The sequence below is a fragment of the Tachysurus fulvidraco genome, chromosome 23 (genome assembly GCF_022655615.1).
Source record: "Tachysurus fulvidraco isolate hzauxx_2018 chromosome 23, HZAU_PFXX_2.0, whole genome shotgun sequence".
Taxonomy (NCBI): Eukaryota; Metazoa; Chordata; class Actinopteri; order Siluriformes; family Bagridae; genus Tachysurus; species Tachysurus fulvidraco.
In genome coordinates this window covers 11,785,150-11,804,298 of record NC_062540.1, presented here as the reverse complement: position 1 = coordinate 11,804,298, position 19,149 = coordinate 11,785,150, and the positions used below count along the sequence as shown (strand labels likewise).

The 19,149-nt window shown below is 39.4% G+C and overlaps 3 protein-coding genes and 3 non-coding genes across 6 annotated transcripts; 3 read left to right on the top strand and 3 right to left on the bottom strand.

Annotated features, from left to right (window-relative positions):
• Nucleotides 1–3,463: 3,463 nt before the first annotated feature.
• On the bottom strand, nucleotides 3,464–8,807 carry ccdc115 (coiled-coil domain containing 115). Its single transcript, XM_027170246.2, has 5 exons — nucleotides 8,313–8,807; nucleotides 8,121–8,224; nucleotides 7,661–7,767; nucleotides 4,292–4,486; nucleotides 3,464–3,941 (listed from the first exon to the last, which is right to left on the bottom strand). The coding sequence occupies exons 1-5, from the start codon at nucleotides 8,592–8,594 to the stop codon at nucleotides 3,826–3,828; spliced, it is 804 nt and encodes a 267-aa protein (XP_027026047.2). The 5' UTR covers nucleotides 8,595–8,807; the 3' UTR covers nucleotides 3,464–3,825.
• On the bottom strand, nucleotides 8,797–8,868 carry trnae-uuc. Its single transcript has one exon. It is a non-coding gene; the product is annotated as a tRNA-Glu (tRNA).
• Nucleotides 8,869–9,503: 635 nt separating this feature from the next.
• trnah-gug lies at nucleotides 9,504–9,575 on the top strand. Its single transcript has one exon. It is a non-coding gene; the product is annotated as a tRNA-His (tRNA).
• Nucleotides 9,576–10,196: 621 nt separating this feature from the next.
• Nucleotides 10,197–13,997, top strand: LOC113658103 (EBP cholestenol delta-isomerase). The gene is made up of 5 exons (XM_027170291.2): nucleotides 10,197–10,372; nucleotides 11,835–12,144; nucleotides 12,677–12,713; nucleotides 12,802–12,932; nucleotides 13,600–13,997. The coding sequence occupies exons 2-5, from the start codon at nucleotides 11,844–11,846 to the stop codon at nucleotides 13,815–13,817; spliced, it is 687 nt and encodes a 228-aa protein (XP_027026092.2). The 5' UTR covers nucleotides 10,197–10,372; nucleotides 11,835–11,843; the 3' UTR covers nucleotides 13,818–13,997.
• Nucleotides 13,998–14,638: 641 nt separating this feature from the next.
• Nucleotides 14,639–14,711, top strand: trnaf-gaa. Its single transcript has one exon. It is a non-coding gene; the product is annotated as a tRNA-Phe (tRNA).
• Nucleotides 14,712–15,335: 624 nt separating this feature from the next.
• Nucleotides 15,336–18,227, bottom strand: fkbpl (FKBP prolyl isomerase like). Its single transcript, XM_027170279.2, has 3 exons — nucleotides 18,095–18,227; nucleotides 17,356–17,737; nucleotides 15,336–16,291 (listed from the first exon to the last, which is right to left on the bottom strand). The coding sequence occupies exons 2-3, from the start codon at nucleotides 17,716–17,718 to the stop codon at nucleotides 15,569–15,571; spliced, it is 1,086 nt and encodes a 361-aa protein (XP_027026080.2). The 5' UTR covers nucleotides 17,719–17,737; nucleotides 18,095–18,227; the 3' UTR covers nucleotides 15,336–15,568.
• Between the last annotated feature and the right edge of the window lie 922 nt (nucleotides 18,228–19,149).

Here is a 19,149-nt window from a genome sequence, read left to right as displayed (position 1 = left end):
ATTAGTATTCAATTTGAAGACCCTCAATTTCAGTCTCTGTTGAAACTCTTTCTTATTGAAACTCTGTTTTCAATAAATGGGATGACAATCAGGTGTCAGTGAGTGTCCTGTTTCATTTTAAGACCAATCATATATCAGGTTGGTGGAGAGTGCCTCAAGTGGAGGAGTTTAAGTATCTTGGGGTTCTGATCTTCTGACAGGCGGATCGGTGTATCTTCTGCAGTGATGTGGTCGATATACCGATCTGTTGTGGTGAAGAAAGAGCTGAGCCGCAAGGCGAAGCTCTCTATTTACCAGTCGATCTACGTTCCTACCCTCACCTATGGTCATGAGCTTTGGGTCATGACCGAAAGGACAAAATCCCGTATACAGGCGGCCGAAATGAGTTTCCTCCGCAGGGTGGCTGGGCACACCCTTAGAGATAGGGTGAGGAGCTCAGTCACTCGGGAGGAGCTCAGAGTAGAGCCGCTGCTCCTCCACATTGAGAGGGGTCAGCTGAGGTGGCTCGGGCATCTGTTTCGGATGCCTCCTGGACGCCTCCCTGGGGAGGTGTTCCGGGCATGTCCAACAGGGAGGAGGCCCCGGGGAACACCTAGGTCACGCTGGAGGGACTATGTCTCTCGGCTGGCCTGGGAACGCCTCGGTATTCCCCCGGAAGAGCTGGAGGAAGTGTCTGGGGAGAGGGAAGTCTGGGCATCCCTGCTTAGACTGCTGCCCCCGTGACCCGGCCCCGGATAAGCGTTAGAAAATGGATGGATGGATGGATGGATATATCAAATTCTTCATATTCACGACACATGTTTGTGGAAGTGAATCATGGCATAAACAAGAGAGATTTCTGAGGACTTAGAAAGAGAAAAAGAGTGAATTTTGCCCATCAGGCTGGAACAGGTTACAAAGCCATCTCTAAAGAATTCACAAATTTAAGTCCATTGCTACCCTTCCCAGAAGTGGTCAACCAAAAAAGATCACTCCAAAAGCAAGACATGTCTGTTGGGTCAGAACGGAATACAGGGTAGCTTATAAGCAATTAAAGGCCTTTCTAACTTTGGCTAATGTTAATGTCCGTGAGTCTGTCATCATAAAAACTGAACAACGTTGGTGTGTATGGCAGAGTTGCAAGGAGAAAGCCATTAACCTCATTACTCTCCAAAAAGAACATGAAGTTCATACCATGAAGTTCGTACCATGACATGCCCATACATATCAAGTGGACAAGCCAGATGATTTTTTGGAAAAAAATTTGTGGACAAATGAGACCAAAGTACAAATTTTTGGTTTAAATGAGAAGTATTAATAACCTTATACTATCTGTGAAACATGGTGGTGAAAGTATCATGCTTTGGGCCTGTAATGCTTCATCTGTTCCACGACAGTTTGCCATCATTGAATTCAGAAATATAAAGACCACAAGTCTGTCTACCAAAAAATTATTTAAAAGGGATAAAGATGATTATTTGGAAAGGCCAATTCAAAGTCAACCAAAACTTTGATTATAGTGTACCTAATCCAAAATGAATGTTATGAAAGGTGCTGAAGCAATCAATTCATGTCATGATACTGTAATAAATAAAAAAAAAGTGTGAAAATAAAACAATGAGGTTGAAGATCTTAATGAAGAAAAAAGAAGTTTATTCCAGTATAGCAGTGACAAAATACATGAAGTACCTTGGGTTCACTGGAGTCAGTAAAAACCCAGGACAAATCCTGCTTTTTATAGTTTTCCTCTTTGTAGTTTAAATAAGCTTCTGCTTTGAATGTGTATTGAGCGTAATAACTGAATGCCTCCCAAATGGGTGGGATACAACTTGTTGTCTAGCCGGATGTCTTAAAATGTTAATCATGGTCACGTACAACTTGGCTTGGTATTTTTATAATTGTTACCAAATGGTCACTTTAAATGGTAATTGCAGTCACATAGACCCTGCTTTCCTGCTTCCGCTCCCATACTAATGATTGAATCAATTGATTCATAGAGTTTTAAACGCATTACCTTATGATACGTAAGCTTTTTTTTTTTTTAGGAATGAGCTCTTTTCAATGTGTATCTTGGAGTGGAATCTGGGTGCATTTATCTGTAATTTCTTACAATACCCACCAAACTCTGTTGAACATCGACGGATCATCTGTAAAGATCGTCAAGAGCAACAAATTTCTTGGTGTTCATCTAGCGGAGAACCTCACCTGGTCACTCAACACCAGCGCCATCACCAAAAAAGCCCAGCAGCGTCTCTACTTCCTCCGAAGGCTGAGAAAGGCACATCTCCCTCCCCCCATCCTGACCATGTTTTACAGAGGGACCATTGAGAGCATCCTGAGCAGCTGCATCACTGTCTGGTTTGAGAACTGTACGATCTCGGACCGCAAAACCCTGCAGCGGATAGTGAGGACAGCGGAGAAGATCATTGGGGTCTCTCTTCCCTCTATCATTGACACTTACACCACATGCTGCATCCGCAAAGCCAACAGCATTGTCGATGACCCCACACACCCCTCACACACATTCTTCACCCTCCTGCCGTCTGGAAAAAGGTACCGAAGCATTCGGGCCCTCACGACCAGACTGCGTAACAGTTTCTTCCCACAAGCCATCAGACTTCTCAATAACTGAACTGTACTATACTGAGCACAACAAACACACATCATCTGTATGGACTGCATAGATCCTCACAAAACACACACACTGCTGTTTTTGCACATACTGTCCAACATTTCAGCTGTTTTTGCACATATTGTACCATTACAATATTGTACCATTACAATAGTCAGCCATTACACACATACTATACAATATTTCAGTCATTTGCTGTTTTTTGCACAACTCTATATATTATCCAAAGGACCTGCTGCTAAGAAACTGTGTTCATTCTAATGTTACTGCACAAAATATTGTTTGAACATTCAGTATTTACACTGGTCAGTCAGCACTGTTTCTGTTACTGTTTATTGTCTTTTGTGTATTGCATTTTTTGTACTTTTTGTATTGTCTTGTAACTTTATGTCTGCACTGTTTTTTGTCCTGCACTGTTTGCACCAGGTTTCACAGTTGCACTTTATGTGGCTAAGACTACTTACATGTCCTTAGCCCTGTCTTTGTTTTATGTAGCACCTTGATCCTGGAGAAACGTTGTCTCATTTCACTGTGTACTGCAACAGCTATATATGGTTGAAATGACAATAAAAGCTTCTTGACTTGACTTGACAATCCCAGTGCTGAAACAGTTTTGTAATTAGGAATGGAATACATTTTTTTCCAAGACATACTGGAAAATTTACTTGCGGTTATTGCTCCACAAAGGTTCACATACATTTGCTGGATCATTTTTCGAAATAACACAATGAAGAAATAGAATACATTTGTTTGATTGACTTTGTTTACTTTTAGGACTTGTGTGAAAATCTGACGATGTTTTGGGTCATATTTATGTAGACATATAGACATGTTTATTAAGGGTTCACAAACTTTCAAGCAACACTATTTAAGTATTTATTGAAGTATCCTTTCAGGGATTCCTCTTGGTGATCTAAGTGATTAAAAGTCACCTTAGTTTATTTCGTTGGGGAATGGGGAGACATCCATTTGTCAGAAATTCAATGTAGAAAAAAAAGCAAAATTCAGTTAGAAAAAGTGTTCAGATTTATTAATATTTTCCAATACTGTCCCTGGTTAACAGGGAGGTAGCCATATAGTTGTGTAGACACGCTTTTGTCAATTTGACTTTTGTCAATTACCATTTATCACTCACACTGAAGTACATAAAAGGGATGGGTGTAACATCTGAAAAATTAACTTGGGAAATAATTAAAACACTCATGTGCAATGCATTATTCTTTCAATTCAGAAGCAATCTTCTGTTTATCCTTCATCAGAGTCTGCATCTCCAATCTAGTTTTCACAATTGCACTCTGCAGGGTTGAGATCTCAGCTGCTAGAGTAATAACTGCAACAATGGAACAAAATAAATACAATTTGAATGCACAGGGAAAAACTGTAAAACTGTAAAGATTAATAAAAATGTTTCTATGGACCACAAGGAAATTCAGTAAGTTTCTTTTAGAAGTTTACTAGACAACATTATTAAAGAACAAATTGGCATAATAAGTAATTCTAATAAATAGCCTAAACATTGTTACAAGTAAAAACTAACATGTCCACACATCAGTTTTTTACACAAATGTTGGTCTTCTAACAGGTTACAATTTACTATAATATACGTATTATATATATTATATTAAAAACTGCTGATTGCAGGTCTGTGTTTATTCTAATTTTCCATAGTTTTACACTTACCTTCTCTAAAGGCTGCCTGAGCTTGCTTAAGGTTTTGTGGTACAAGGATCCCAAACCATTTCATAGGATCTTGATGCTGACCTTGAGATTTCTCACTCTTTGTATTTAATTGAGGTTCCTTCTCACATTCATCTTTTGAAGTGTCTTTTTCTTCCATGTTTTCCTTCTTTTTAACGTTTACTCGCCTTCTGAGCCCTGAAAATAAAAGTATTTTTATATTATAAACATGTTGGGACTGTACAAGATGACAAGATGGTGCCGCGGATTGCAGCCTCAGCACGACTCTCTCTAGTACTTTCTTTCTTTTTGTTTATGGTCTGTGTGTTTGGTCACCCTCCCGTGATAACTTACAATAGAGAAAAACTGCTTAACATCGGGTAGTTCACTCCAGACACTTTTTCACCAGTTTTTACAAACCCGGAAAGTTTTTTGGAGCTCTTAGTCGGAGGAGGAGCTGCTCTCTATGGTACATGGAGTAGCTTTACTAGTGCCCCACCAGCATGCTAGTAAAGCTACGACAGAAGGGATTTACAACTGCGCTCCCATCGATTCACCTAGCAAACCTCCGCTCATTGCCGAACAAAATGGATGTGAACTAATTCTTCTTAACAGAACAAACAAAGACTTTGCATGCTCTGATGTTTACTAGAAACTTGTTTTCTATTTCTCTCTGCTTTACCGAAACTTGGCTCAGTCACTCAATCCCGGATAGTGGGTTACTTCTCTCGGGCTTCCACTTCCACAGAGTGGATTGAGTAACGGAGCTATTGGTAAAATGAAAGGCGTGGAAAATGTTTCTACATTAGCGAACATTGGTGCACAGATGTCACAGTTCAGAATAAATACTGCAGCCCAAAATTGGAATCACTGTTCACAAACTGCAAACCATTTTATTCACCGTGGCAATTCACTCTGAACAGAGTCTACATCCCACCACAGGCCAACGTGAGTGTGCCAACTAGAGGTCTTCACGGGTCCACTTAGATCCAAAAACCCGAGGTCCGACCCGAGCGGGTTCGGGTATAAATGTTTCACGTGTGCCACGGACAGGGGTCGAGTCTAATAATAGCGGCATCAGGTCTCAGGTAATTTAAAATGAATGTGTTTTTACTGAACGGACCCGAGAAAACCCGAACTACTGTATCTCGTGTGTGTGCATCGACTCGAGTCCTTTTCCAACCTCTCCTCTGTTTGCCAAGACCACTTGTGACATGTGGCTGGCGGTAAGCTAATTTTCGTTGAAACAGACCTGTCAATCAATTTTGAATCCACGCTCTAGCGGTTACATTAGTGTAGAATTATGCAACATTCGGGTCCAGTCGGGTTAAAAAAAAAATTGCCAACGGGTCGGGTCGGACTCAGATCTAATTTTTTCGGGTTTGTCTCGGGTCGGGTCTTTCTTAAAAAAAAAATAAAATTATGCACATCGGGTTCGGGTAAAAAGTGATTCGGGTCGGGTACATTCTTTCGACCCGAGAAGACCTCTAGTGCCAACCAAAAAATTCTACAAATTCAGTTACAACAAGCCATGGTTCACAGCCAAACTGAAAAAACTTCGACATGCCAAGGAAGATGCCTACAGAGGAAAGGACAAAGCCCTGTATAAGCAAGCAGGTCACCTACTGACAAAAGAGATCAGAATAGCCAAAATAAGCTACACTGAACAGCAGGTTTTCATCTAAAAATCCTGCACCAGTGTGGAAAGGCCTGCAAGATATCACAAACTACAAGAGATCCCTCACCCCACACCCACCCCTCTGTCGTCATGAATACCTTTCAACAGATGGTATTGGCCCACCGAAAGACTGTAACAGAACAGATGCTGGATGCATTTTGCCTACAGTTTGCCTACCAGGCAAACAGATCAATGAACGACGCAGTCAACATTGGGCTGCACTACATTCTGCAACACCTTGACTGCCCAGGGACATATGGATTCTCTTTGTCGACTTCAGTTTGGCTTTTAATACAATACAGTCAATACAGTACTTCAAAACAGTCCTGACCCATTGAGGCATAGACTACACTAGACCCCTGAAGGTGTGCTGTGGTATCTGGCACCAAGATGTTAGCACAGCCATTAGGGAATACTGTTTCCATTAAAATTATTTTCCCACAACCCTTTAAGTCATTTTATTTCCTTTTATTTCTAGTGTACTATTGTTTGATCATGTAGAAGCCAAATCAAGTGACAATGCTAGTTAAATAAAAACTTTACATTAGTCCTGTGGTTCCTGTCTCACATTAATATGAAAGAAAAGTGCAAGGGAACTCAGGACATCATCTGTCTCTTCTTGCCATTTGTCCCATTGTGTAAGGTGGCCATTTGAACATGATACACTTCAAGGTCTGAGTCAAGAAGGAATGCCAAGCATAAAGGATGAACTCATTTTTATGATAATAAAGTGGTCTGAGTAAGACTGTTATGCTGGTGGGATTAAGGGTGGTGAAATTCCAGGATTTGGTGTGTGACTGTTACATGCTTTCATGCTTTGATTGTTACATGAGTGTTTTGTTTATATCTGAAGGGACTGCCCCTAAAATGTGTATAATTACAATGCATTACAACTTTAAGTAAGACTAGATGACTGCAGCACCCGTACCAGTATGTTCTGACTTGAAGACCCATGTTCATCGTGTCTTTAGAATAAAGACTACTGCACAAGGAAATGCAAGTGGCCTGATCTTCTCTGAAAAAGTTCACAACAGGGTGTACATGGTCTGCAATGCTTAGGTGGGTAGTACATGTCAAAGTAACATCCACATGGATGGCAGGACCTAAGGTTTTCCAGCAGAACATTGACTTCTTCACATAGTCAGAATCAGAATCAGATTTACTGGCCAAGTGTGTTGACACAAACAAGGAATTTGGTTCCATCTGTTTGTGACTCTCAAAAGTACAGACATAAATAACACTATGCTATACAAGACAAAATAGTATAGTGATAGTGCATCCTGTTGCCATGTGTTCCCCAGGTGATCTACGCATCAGACCAGGCCACCTTATTCCTTTGCTCCATGGAAAAGTTCTGATGCACGCTGTTGGCACTTTCTTTTGATGCTCATTGTTGGCACGTTCCCCTAACTGATCTGCAGCCCCATACCCATTCTTACACCTTTCCATCAGAACCAGCATTACCTTTTACAGCAACAGAAGCTTGTCTGTTGGATCAGACCACACCACACAGCCAGCTTTTGCTCAACACATGCATCAATAAGCCCACCTATGACCCTGTTGATCCTGACTGCTGCAGACCGAGAACACCCCACAAGAACTACAGTTTTGGAGCTGCTCTGACCCAATCATATAGCCAACACAATCATTTTTCCATGCATAAAATGATAGAAAATCATAAATTTCAGTCCTACCTCCATCTGCTGCTCCAATGCTCTCTACTGTTTCACTCCTTTTTAGTTCTTCATCTTCAATACCTATTCTCTCACACTTGAATTCCGCTTCACCTTTTTCTGACCGGCTGAATGTCAGACATAAATACACAAATGTAAAGTAAACATTCAAGAAAAAAATAACTCTCCAAATTGCTCCAACATTTCATACCCTAAATCTAAATACTACAATACTAAATAGCAACCAGTGCCTGTAAAAACTGCAGCTAACGCATTGCAAAACCAAAGAAACAAAATGTACAAGCACTTCTATGCACAGGCCCTGAGACATATTAGTCTTCAGGAAGCTATTTGCTTCCACAATTTATGATTATCTTAAACTGTATCTACATTTTTGTTGATAAAAAAAAGAAGGAAAAAAATATATGTATAGATATATATAAAATATACATCAATAAATTACAGAAATATCTAGAAGCACCTGGCATGAACATGTACAAGTGGCTCCATCTCACTGGCATACTGCAAAGCTGAGACTTGCTTGTTCCCCATCGAGTACCGGGCCTTGGAAATGTTAAACCATCCCTGTGAAAAGACGCATTAGACTGGTTTAAAAATAGAAAAACAAAATTAATACTCAACTAAAATACAGATAACATTTTCAGTTTCTCACATCTTCTATGAGTGTGTTAAGTTTTTGTCTTTTCTCTTCCAAAATTTCAAGCTGATCCATAAAATAAAGTAAATGTTGGTCTAATCTCAGAGAGGCAGCATCTAGACCCATTTCCAAACACGTGTGATTCGTGGCTTGAGAATTAAGAAAGGTCCATTCAGGTTCGTGCAGTATGACAGAATAATTCAAATACTGTGATAAAGCTTCATTATTTGTGCGTTTCACTGTTTGTTCGGTTGTATTTTCTCCGTTCACCGCGTCGCCATTGAGGTCACATGACATCAAGAGTCAGCTGATAAGTGATGACGATACTTCCGAGTTTCTGTGACTGCAAGCAACGGACACGTTTATAAAATAAAACCCCACAAGTGAACCATGCAAAAAAAAATACGCGTAATTTATAGGCAGTGCTTTCTTATCATTAAATAAAAGCAATTTTTAAATGTTCTCATTCTTATGATAATTAAAAAAAGAAAAACAGTCATTCCCATACCGGGAGTCGAACCCGGGCCGCCTGGGTGAAAACCAGGAATCCTAACCGCTAGACCATATGGGACTTATTATTTGTGTCTTCTTCGGTCATTATAACTTATTATAATGTTTCAATAAATTATCAATATTATCTATTATATCAATCTATTAACAATACTATGCCCAGTTAATTGCTTATTTGCATATTATGTCAGTATTAACGCACGTGTTCTAGACTCGCTTATAAGCTTTTCCTGTTTCACCCGCTTCAACTAAACACGTAAGTAATCAACATTGTTTAATTGAGTTTGGCGTGTAGTTAAACTGTTCAGCAAAATGTCACGTCGTACTCAAGGGCAGTTTAGGGACCTAAAACTTTTACAGTAGCTTTGCTTTTCTATTTCTAATAAATTAATCCGTTGCCTTTTTTAATTGAGTTGTCTCAATTAAAATATTTTATTTATATCTATTTATCTATCTATTTATATATATAAAGAGTACTAATATATATATATATATATATATATATATATATATATATAGCTAAAAAACCTGACATTGTTCAAGATAGTGAAGATGTGACGCTCTGGTTTAACTACACTACATACACTACAATAAAATGCATCAAAACGAAATTCGTTTATAACGTAAGTAGCTATAGCTCGTAGCTCATACTCTTTAGGCTATCCTTTCAGAGTGTTTTCACCGCCGCGATAGCTTGCCGTGATCGTATAGTGGTTAGTACTCTGCGTTGTGGCCGCAGCAACCCCGGTTCGAATCCGGGTCACGGCAAAGAAAATAGTGCGGCTAACTTATTCATTTTCAAAGCTTCAGATTTTCTACGTATTATTATGTATTATTATGTATTATTACGTATTATTATGGTAGTACCTGCATTTAGGATACCTATAAATGCAGTGATTACATAGCACGAGTTTCATTTAGGATGTACTATTGCTCATCTGATTTGAATGATTTTAATACTTGATGCATTCTCTGATCATAAGATAACCTGTCAAAATATGCTAACAGTGTACCCTATCAACACATGCTACATGTAGTTTAAAACTGGATGTTTTTTAAGGGCATATAAATAAATTAAATACAAAATTTATTTAATTATTATATATTATTAAGTTTTATGAACACACCTGCGCAATGCAGTGGGATATTATGATGAGGTTGGACAAAAGCACCACAAATCAGCACAAACAGGGTGTATGTTTAATGGATAAAAAATATAATTTAAAACATGTGCTTGGGTTTATCTATTCAGCATGGTCCAACCTTTTGATGTTTGTAACCAATCCTGATTCACCATTTTCATTGACGTAATCGTGTTCCGAGTTTATCGTCCAGTAAAATCGCGAGTGTTCTTTTACTGGCTGTCTGGCTCCACAGTACCGCGAGTGTTTATTGGTCACGGAGTATATTGTAGTGGGCTGTAACTGTATGGCGCGATATGTTTATACAAGTTCACTGATATTTATGACATGTTTGGTTCATAAACTTGGCCGTGGGTGTTTTAATCTCGGTCCTCTTTATCTGTCGTGCATTTTGATGGATACTAATTGTGTTTGAAATCCAAGGTAAGTTTAGAATGAAGAAATAATTCGTAATAAAAATGTTTTTTTTTTGAATAACTGGTGTATTTTATTTAAGTTGTCGCAGAGTAGACTAAATAAATATCTATAACATAATTAAGTGGTTCGTTTATTTTTCCTTTTTTGTTCATTTTTTACCCTGCTGGTTTACAGCTGGATATTTTGCACTGATATTACTGAGGCTCTTTATTAAGATCTCTTTATTAAACACGTGCAGGACTCATCTCAAGTCAAGTAGCTTTTACTGTCATTTCAACCATATATAGCTGTTGCGGTACACGTTTCTCCGGGACCATAATAGTGTAATATAAAAGCAAAGACAGAGCTATAAGGACTTAGTAAGTTAGTCCTATATACATAAAGTGCATCTGTGTGACCTGGTGCAAACAGTGCAGGACAAAACACAAAAGGACAGTGCAGGACAAAAGACAAAATATTACAAGACAATACACCATATACAATAGAGAGAAACGGCCCTAACCAGTGTAAATACTGTATGTTCAAACAATATTACATGTGCAGAAATACTAGAATGAACACAGTGTTATAGCAGAAGTTACCTGAGATATTGTGAAGGACTGTGCAAAACAGTAAACGACTGAACTGTGAGACAGCATGTGCAAAGGGCAAAAAGTGTGCAAAAACAGCATGTAAACAGATTGATGGATATATATTGGAAGTGTGTGTGTGTATTTAGTGTACAGTTGATGTGCATGTTGTGCTCAGTACAGTTCAGTTATTGTGGAGTCTGATGGCTTGTGGAAAGAAACTGTTACACAGTCTGGTTGTAAGGGCCCAAACACTTCAGTACCTTTTTCCAGATGGCTCATAGTAATAAAGCAGAACCATGTCCACATCAAACGTGTACATGAGCCAACACATGATCGTCAGCTACTTTAGTAATCAACATTTCTTTATTGGCTTAGCTCGTCTTGATTCCTAAAAGGTACATTGACTTTAATTAACATTTACTGCTGCTACTATACAGCAGTGATGTCAGAAAATGCATGCATTAAACACCAGGAGCCAGTTACGGAAGATAAGGTTGCTTGGACGGTGTGTTCCCTCGAGTTTCAAGGGTCAGGCACTCAAACAACTTTTTTCCCAGCCATGTCTACAGGTGCACAAATGACCTTTGCTCCACATTTCAATGGGATAAGTGCAAAACTGGAGGCGCATTGATATGTTTGAATTTGTTCAAGAGAAATATTAAAGTAACATTTGTGCAACTGTCTTCGTATGAATTCCCATAATGTTTTGCAGAAATGTTGATACATTTGTTGATACAACCGTGTGAATGTATTTTCGACAAGTGTTGATACAAGCATGCCAGTGTGTGACTTGTTGAAGAGATTATCTGAAAAGCAGAATTTGAGCAAGTAACTGGTGTGTTGTTTTTCATACGATAATGCCTGAATATCTTGTGATAAACTCTGTGTCTTTGCAGATTTCAAAGATGACAGCTGAAACTATAAGTCATCCTTACTGGCCCAGGGATCTGTCCATTCCAAACTACACAGAAAATGAGCGCTCAATGTTAGAGATCGTCACGTTCCTTTTCACTGTGTCAGGATTGTTGATGTTGTTAGCCTGGACTTTGACAGGAAAGAGCATGGGTGGAGGAAGACTGAGTAGCTGGAGAAGGTTAGCACTGTGCTGGTTTACCGTCTGTGGCTTTATCCATGGTGTCATTGAGGGTTGGTTCTCTCTGTACTACACCATCATTCCAGCAGATCAGAGCTTCCTTTCTCAACTTTGTGAGTGAATATTTAAGACTTAAAATTCTTGCACACTGTAAAATGCCATACATTTTAATCATATGAGACTTAATCATAAGAATTCTAAACTAGTTTTTGAAAGACTAGTGGTTAGCACATTTACTTCACACTCTCCAGATCGGGGTTTGGATTTTCAGGTTTTCTCCCGGTAGTCTGTTTTCCTCCCCTGTCCAAATTGCCCAATTGCCCTTTTAAACTTGTCTGTAGAATGTGAGTTTGTGCATGATTGTGCCCTGCAATGGGTTGGCACCCCATGGAATGTGTCCTCATTCAGTATTCAGTAAGCCTATTAATATGTAAATGAATAAATGTAATATTTAAATGAATAAAACAAAATAGAATCTCTGGATTTGTATATATTGGGACCCTTATGACCATCCAAACCTTCAATCCATAAAACGAAATTGCAAAAAATGTTGGATATGTCTGAAGTAATATCACAACAGTTGTATCTGTGTATCCAGTTGATATTGTATTTCCTGTCAGTATGAATTTTCTTTGTCTTCCACAGGGAAGGAATATTCAAAAGGTGATAGCAGATATGTCATGTAAGTTGTAAACATAACTTGTGTTCTGTAATTTATGCTGTGCTGGGTCTACCTTTTTCACAACTTTCTTCCTCTGTCTTCTTTCTAGAGCAGATAATTTCACTGTGTGCATGGAGACAGTGACTGCATGTCTATGGGGACCTTTCAGTCTGTGGATTGTTGTGGCCTTCTTGTATAATCATTCCTACAGATTTGTTCTACAGCTCATTGTGTCTCTAGGTGAGATGTTTTTTTCTTTCTTTTATTCATCTAAATGCTTTATCTATATGTATTTGTTATATAAGCAGGTAATTAAGTTCATTATTAAGTCAAATCATATAGGGTTTCATCTAGAGCAAAGGCATCAAAGTTTGAGTCTGGAAACATTTAATAGATTGAAGACTTTCTCGTTTTTATCTGATCATTAACATGGCATTGGGTAGACGCCCTTATCCAGAGTGATTTACATTCATATCTTTTTATACAACCGAGCAATTCAAGGTTAAGTGCTTTACTCAGTGGCCTGGGATTTGAACTTGCAACCTTCTGATCGGTAGTCTAACACCTTAATCAAGATGCACAATGCAAAACTCTGACTAACTCAAATGCAATGCAAAACTCAAAAAGGCCTTGCCGACCCAGACCATAGCCCTGTACTATCTAAATAGGCCAAACTAGACAGGAGAAACAAAGCAATACATCTGTGTTGTATGTAAACGCTCTGATTAAAATGATCTCATGATGAAATGGTGGTTTTTGAGGAATCTTAAACATACAGTGCAATATGTACATAGTGTATACTATTTAGCATTATTTGTCCTTTTTAAGGGTAAGTGAGATATTTTGTTTGAATACTTATATCAGCTCCTTGTATCAACAGATTAACAATAATCTTCTCTGTCCATAGGTCAGCTGTATGGAGCAGTGCTCTATTTCTTCACTGAACACAGAGATGGGTATATGCACAGCGAGTATGGACACCCCATCTATTTCTGGTTCTACTTTGTCTTTATGAATGTCCTATGGATTGTGATCCCATTTACTCTTATCATGGACTCATGGTTTCAGCTGAGTAGCACCCAAGCCTTGTCAGACAAAACAGTTCCCAAACGAAAGATGAAATAGATGTGAAAATTGTTTAGAAACGGTAATACTGTACGTTACTGTGCACCATTCTATGTGACATTTAAATGTAATTGTGGCTTGTAGTTATTTCAGATTATATTCATCACACTATATGGGTAAACAAAAATTGTAAAAAAAAATTATTTTGCTTCAAACGATTAAAATTGAAATTTGCTTTTACCTGCATGGAGTGCTGTTGACCTGACTTAAAGTATTGAAAATGATATGCCTGTTTTAGCGTGTCTGTTATTTAAATGCATCCATTAAAAAAACATCATCCAGCTTGAACAGGATAGTATGATCTTTTGAGGGTTAGTATACTTAATTTACCTTCATATACTGAAGACAGCTAAACTAACCTTGTTCTAAAAGGTAAACAAAGCCGCCGTGAGCACTGTATGGAAACTTGATATAAATGGAGACGAAAGTCACTGTTAAAACGCAATAAAAGCTAAATCTATGCATGTGCAATTTTTTGTGACGTAAAACTTGAACAGACAAAACTTTGCTCGACGTTCTTTGCTTTTTTGTGCTGTTTTTTGTAGTTGTCACAAATAAGGCGTAAACCGAATCTGGTATTTTAATGACACTGTAGTGGTTTTAGAATATCCTTGTTTTTATTTGGAAGCAGTCGGACGTCACAGTGCTTTAAAAACTAGATGAAGTACAATTTTACCGATATTTTTCGGTCATAGCTTTCTGACGTAACCCAGAACCCCATAATTTCCCTGACGTGTTCTGTTGGATGATCAAACTTAATGCCTTCAGGGGTTCCACTTAGGACGAGGTCGAGAGGCGTGGCTCTAAGCTTAGTTTTCATCGCCGAAATAGCTCAGTTGGGAGAGCGTTAGACTGAAGATCTAAAGGTCCCTGGTTCGATCCCGGGTTTCGGCATTTTAAAATCGTTTGAATGTTTCTTGATGATTGAAATATTCTTCACTGCACATTCGTTAATTTTTAGACAACTGCGAGACACCGTGTGCAATTTCTGCAATACTTGAGACGACTATGAATGACTACTGAGTGACTTTAATGCGGTCGCACAGTTTCTCTCTTTGATGAGGATTACATACCCATTTATAATACATTTATAATACAAGCCCTTGTCTTCATGCGCTATGGTTGGAGTTGAAGTAAACTTTGCTCTACGAATCTCATTAGATACCTGAATGTACAAGGAGATTCTCTTCTCTGTTCAGAATACGGAATTCAACTATAAAAATCTGCATTTAAACATACCAGTCGAAAATGTTCGTCCCTGGGTGGGCTCGAACTACCAGGGATTGGCCGAGAGAGATGTCAAGTTCTAGCTCGGATTGGCCGGTGTAACCAGCTCTTTGTCCACCAGAGGGCGCCACAGAGACATGAAAGAGGTTTTAATTAAAACCATAAAATTCTCGGCATAATTCTCACGACTGTTTGAGATATATTAATGTTAAAGTGGTCTGTGGCATTTTTCAATTCACTTGGTTTTAAACATTTAAACACAATACAAACAAACACAGTAACCATGTTACACAAATATAAATAGTTTTATTGCCATTTGTACAGCATACAACCGTAATACATCCACCATGCATAGAACAATATATCTTGCAATATAATCCTCACATCACTGCATGAGCTTCTAGGGCTCTTGTAATGTTAAAGTGTTGTATATTTTTGATAAGTATACACATTGGGCTATTACTGTTATTACTAAATTATTACTGCCTTTAATAATTTAATTCATGTCCCGATTTTGCAGATCCTTAGGAAAACATTTTGCTCAGCCTTTGCCCAAGCTTATTGTCAAACTCTTTTGCCTTAGCATTTACTTGTTTCAAGGCATTTTGGGCAGAGGTAGAACCTGGCTGGAGTTCTAGGACTTTGCCAAAAGCATGACGTGCTTCTTCAAAGTCTTCTAGCTGGAGACAAGCTTGGCCAAGGCGATACCAGCCTTTAATGTTAGCTGGATCTAGTGCAGTGGCTTTGCTGCTGCTGTCCCTGGCTTTTGCTGGCTGGCCAAGCCTGAGCTGACACAGGGAAAGATTAGTATGGAGTTCTGCTTTCATAGTCCTATACTCCTCAGTTAGGATCTGGGTGCTTTTTGCCACTGTCTCTCTATTTAACTCACTTTCCTTATCGCAGGCATTTGGCTCTTGGCTTCCATCAACATTTGGAACCCCATCTTTCCCTTTGGTATGTCTCTTTAGAGTAATGAGCAGCTTAACAGCACAGCAGTAAGAATGCATTGCTCCCCAAATGTCTCCGTTGCTGAAGCGCTGGCTGCCCCGCTGCTTGTGAGACAGCACCCAGGTCCACTTCTCTGTAGGGAGCATCTGCCAGGACTCCTTCCCTGAAGTGAATGAGTGGAGCTGCAGAGAAAAACACTCACTTTTTCTCTCTTGCTCCTCTCCTGTCTTCTCTATCCCAACATCATGAATATCACTGGGTGTCATTTTCACATGCTGTTGATGGGCCCTAACTGTGAACTAAAGGAAACAGAATCAGCATTTTTAAGAAACAGCATGATTTAAAGTGCATAAAATTTCTAATAAAATCACCTCTCTGCAAACTATACTGTGTTTAGATATTACATGTTAAATGTTTGATATGTAAATGCTTACTATTCATCACAATAACTATACCATATAATAACCAGTTGAATAATACAATAATACAATTGCATTACCTTAAATCACCTGAAATAATTAACATTCTATTTGTTTAAGTATTCACTTCACAAAGTCAAACAGGGCAAAAAAGGTCTGTTCAAACAGGGCAGGGAGTTTGCATGTTTTCCCTGTGACTCTGGGGTTTCCTCCGGGTACTCCGGTTTCCTCCCCCGGTCCAAAGACACGATTGGTAGGTTAATTGGCATCTCTGGAAAATTGTCAGTAGTGTGTGTGATTGCGTGAGCAAATGTGTGTGTGTGTGTGTGCCCTGCGATGGGTTGGCACTACGTCCAGGGTGTACCCTGCCTTAATGCCAGATGACGCCCGAGATAGGCACAGGCTCCCTGTGACCCGATATTAGTTCGGATAAGCGGTAGAAAATGAATGAATGAATGGTTTTAGACAGCATGGGAATGCAACAGGGTAGCTTTGTCACCTTACAGGACTCTGGATATTTGAGGTAGCAAATCTACCCGCTGCACCACCTGGTTTGATATTGAGCTCCTGTCTGTGTGGAATCTCTCTTGTTCTCTCATGTCTGTGAGGGATTTCTACCACCTGCCAAAAACATGCTGGTAAGCGGCCTGGCAACAGGAATGCTCCAATCCGAGATGCATCTCTAACCCTTGCCCAGATTTTCTGGAGATAAGCTCCAGATCCACTATGACCCTGGCCAGGATAAATGGGTTAATGAAGATGAATGAAGGAAAAATGAAGTTACTAGTAGCATCAGAAACACTCAGTCATCTGCTGCTAGTTACTAGCTGTGAATTAAGGTGGTTACTGTAAGGACTGTATGGTATGTTCATTAATGTATCTATCGATCAACTGGGGGGGGTCAAAATGATACCGTCAGCAACAAGCTTCAAACTCGCACTTACCTCACAGGTCTCTCCAACTCTCATTCCCTCCAAACAGCCCTCTATAATGTCACACTGTCCCTCCCCAACACACAGCAAAATCCACCTGCCCAGTGGAACCTGGAGCACTGAATCTTGTGAGCGTGGATACTCTGTAACCTGCACAGAACTGTCACTAACTTCCAGCACAGCTTCATCCACGCTAACAGGCTGGGTATTATCTTCTGTGTGGTTCTTCAGACGCACTCTGATTCTGCATACAGACCCTAATAGAGGTGTGTCGTCTCCTCGCTTTCTCTCCCCTTTCCACCTTCTGTGCACCTCCCAAAGACCACTAGGACTCACTGATATCCATGAGCTTTCACTCGTCACTTCCGTGGCCATAAATGATTTCTAAAGATGCCTAAAGAAAGAAAACGATTAACAATGGGTGAAAACCTAAATCTAAGTGCAGACAGGATATGATAGGAAGTTTCATTTCCTGCCATGGGAAGAAAAGAGGAAAACCCCATAAACACTAGAACAAGTATAAAAAAAATAAAATAAAAAAAAAAAAAAGTAGAAAGTTGTTTGTCTACGGTTTGCCTTGGTTATGTTTATTTTAATTAAGGAAACACTTCATTACAAATGCATATGTAACAATCACGGTTTCAGCGCTTCACGTGCGCCTCTAAAGGAATTAATTTAGGAATCAATTTAGGAATCAATTAAGGTACGTAGAATAATACGACTCTAAAATATAGGAATCAAATCTAATTACCTATTTAACGTTGATCAAGAAGCTAACTACCATGAATCCCACTTCCGACACTGCGATGTGAGTGTTTTCTCAAAAACCCAGCGCTTTAGCACCACATATCGGACTGGAGAGACTGGTTTATTAATAATCTCTGAGATTAATTATAATTTCATTTCAACCACAAGGTGGCGCTCGTAACTCGCTATTTTTATTCGAATCAAACTTTTCTATATAGCTTTTATTTAACACGCGTAAAAGACGTTATCCTCCAATTTCTTACGTTGCTGACAATTTCTTCCAGATATTTATATATGGTTGCTGCTTGGAAAAGTATTGTCACTAGAGTTTAAACTTTAATTAATTAGGATGTAAGTTTCTCATTCGAGACCCAGCCTACATGTATTCAATAAAGGTGTAATGAATAGCAGGGACTAGAGATGACGACAGAATCCTGTAAGGCTATATATGCACTACATAAATATTGTGTAAATATATCCCTCTCACAGAATAACTGGTAAACTACATGACCAATCAGGAAATATTTGGACTTTTGACTGTGTGTACACACAGGTGGTGGCCGCGGGGGGGCGCTTCAGGGCATTGAGCACTTGGCCGTTTCCTGGGTGCGTCTGACGTCATTAGCAGCGCAGTAGCTATGTGGCGGAGTGTGTAAGGAGTGTGTGAGGACGTGTTGCCATGTATGTAGATTTAACTTTAAGACTTTTGAACTGGTTGGAGTTTGTGTTGAGTATACATTTTATTCAATTGACGACTGCTACAAGTGACTTGACATACGGCTAAGTATGGTGACCCATACTCAGATTTCGTTCTCTGCGTTTAACCCATCCAAAGTGCACACACACACACACCGTGAACGCACAACCGGAGCAGTGGGCAGCCATTTATGCTGCGGCGCCCGGGGAGCAGTTGGGGGGAGGGGGGGTGCGGTGAGTTGCTCAAGGGCACCTCAGTCGTGGCCAGCCCGAGAATCGAACCCACAAGCTTTAGGGTTAGTCAGACTCTAACCATTAGGCCACGACTTCCCCATTCATTATGTATATATAATAAGTACTTAT

Coding starts and splice junctions, on each gene's coding strand:
- LOC113658103 (XM_027170291.2), top strand. CDS start 11,844: ATGACAGCTGAAACTATAAGTCATCCTTACTGGCCCAGGGATCTGTCC. Junction 12,714..12,801: donor GGTGATAGCAGATATGTCAT/GTAAGTTGTAAA, acceptor TCTTCTTTCTAG/AGCAGATAATTTCACTGTGT. Junction 12,933..13,599: donor ACAGCTCATTGTGTCTCTAG/GTGAGATGTTTT, acceptor CTCTGTCCATAG/GTCAGCTGTATGGAGCAGTG.
- fkbpl (XM_027170279.2), bottom strand. CDS start 17,718: ATGGCCACGGAAGTGACGAGTGAAAGCTCATGGATATCAGTGAGTCCT. Junction 16,292..17,355: donor GAGTTGGAGAGACCTGTGAG/GTAAGTGCGAGT, acceptor TGTTTCCTTTAG/TTCACAGTTAGGGCCCATCA.
- ccdc115 (XM_027170246.2), bottom strand. CDS start 8,594: ATGTCATGTGACCTCAATGGCGACGCGGTGAACGGAGAAAATACAACC. Junction 4,487..7,660: donor CATTGGAGCAGCAGATGGAG/GTAGGACTGAAA, acceptor TTTTATTTTCAG/GGCTCAGAAGGCGAGTAAAC. Junction 3,942..4,291: donor TCAGGCAGCCTTTAGAGAAG/GTAAGTGTAAAA, acceptor CCATTGTTGCAG/TTATTACTCTAGCAGCTGAG.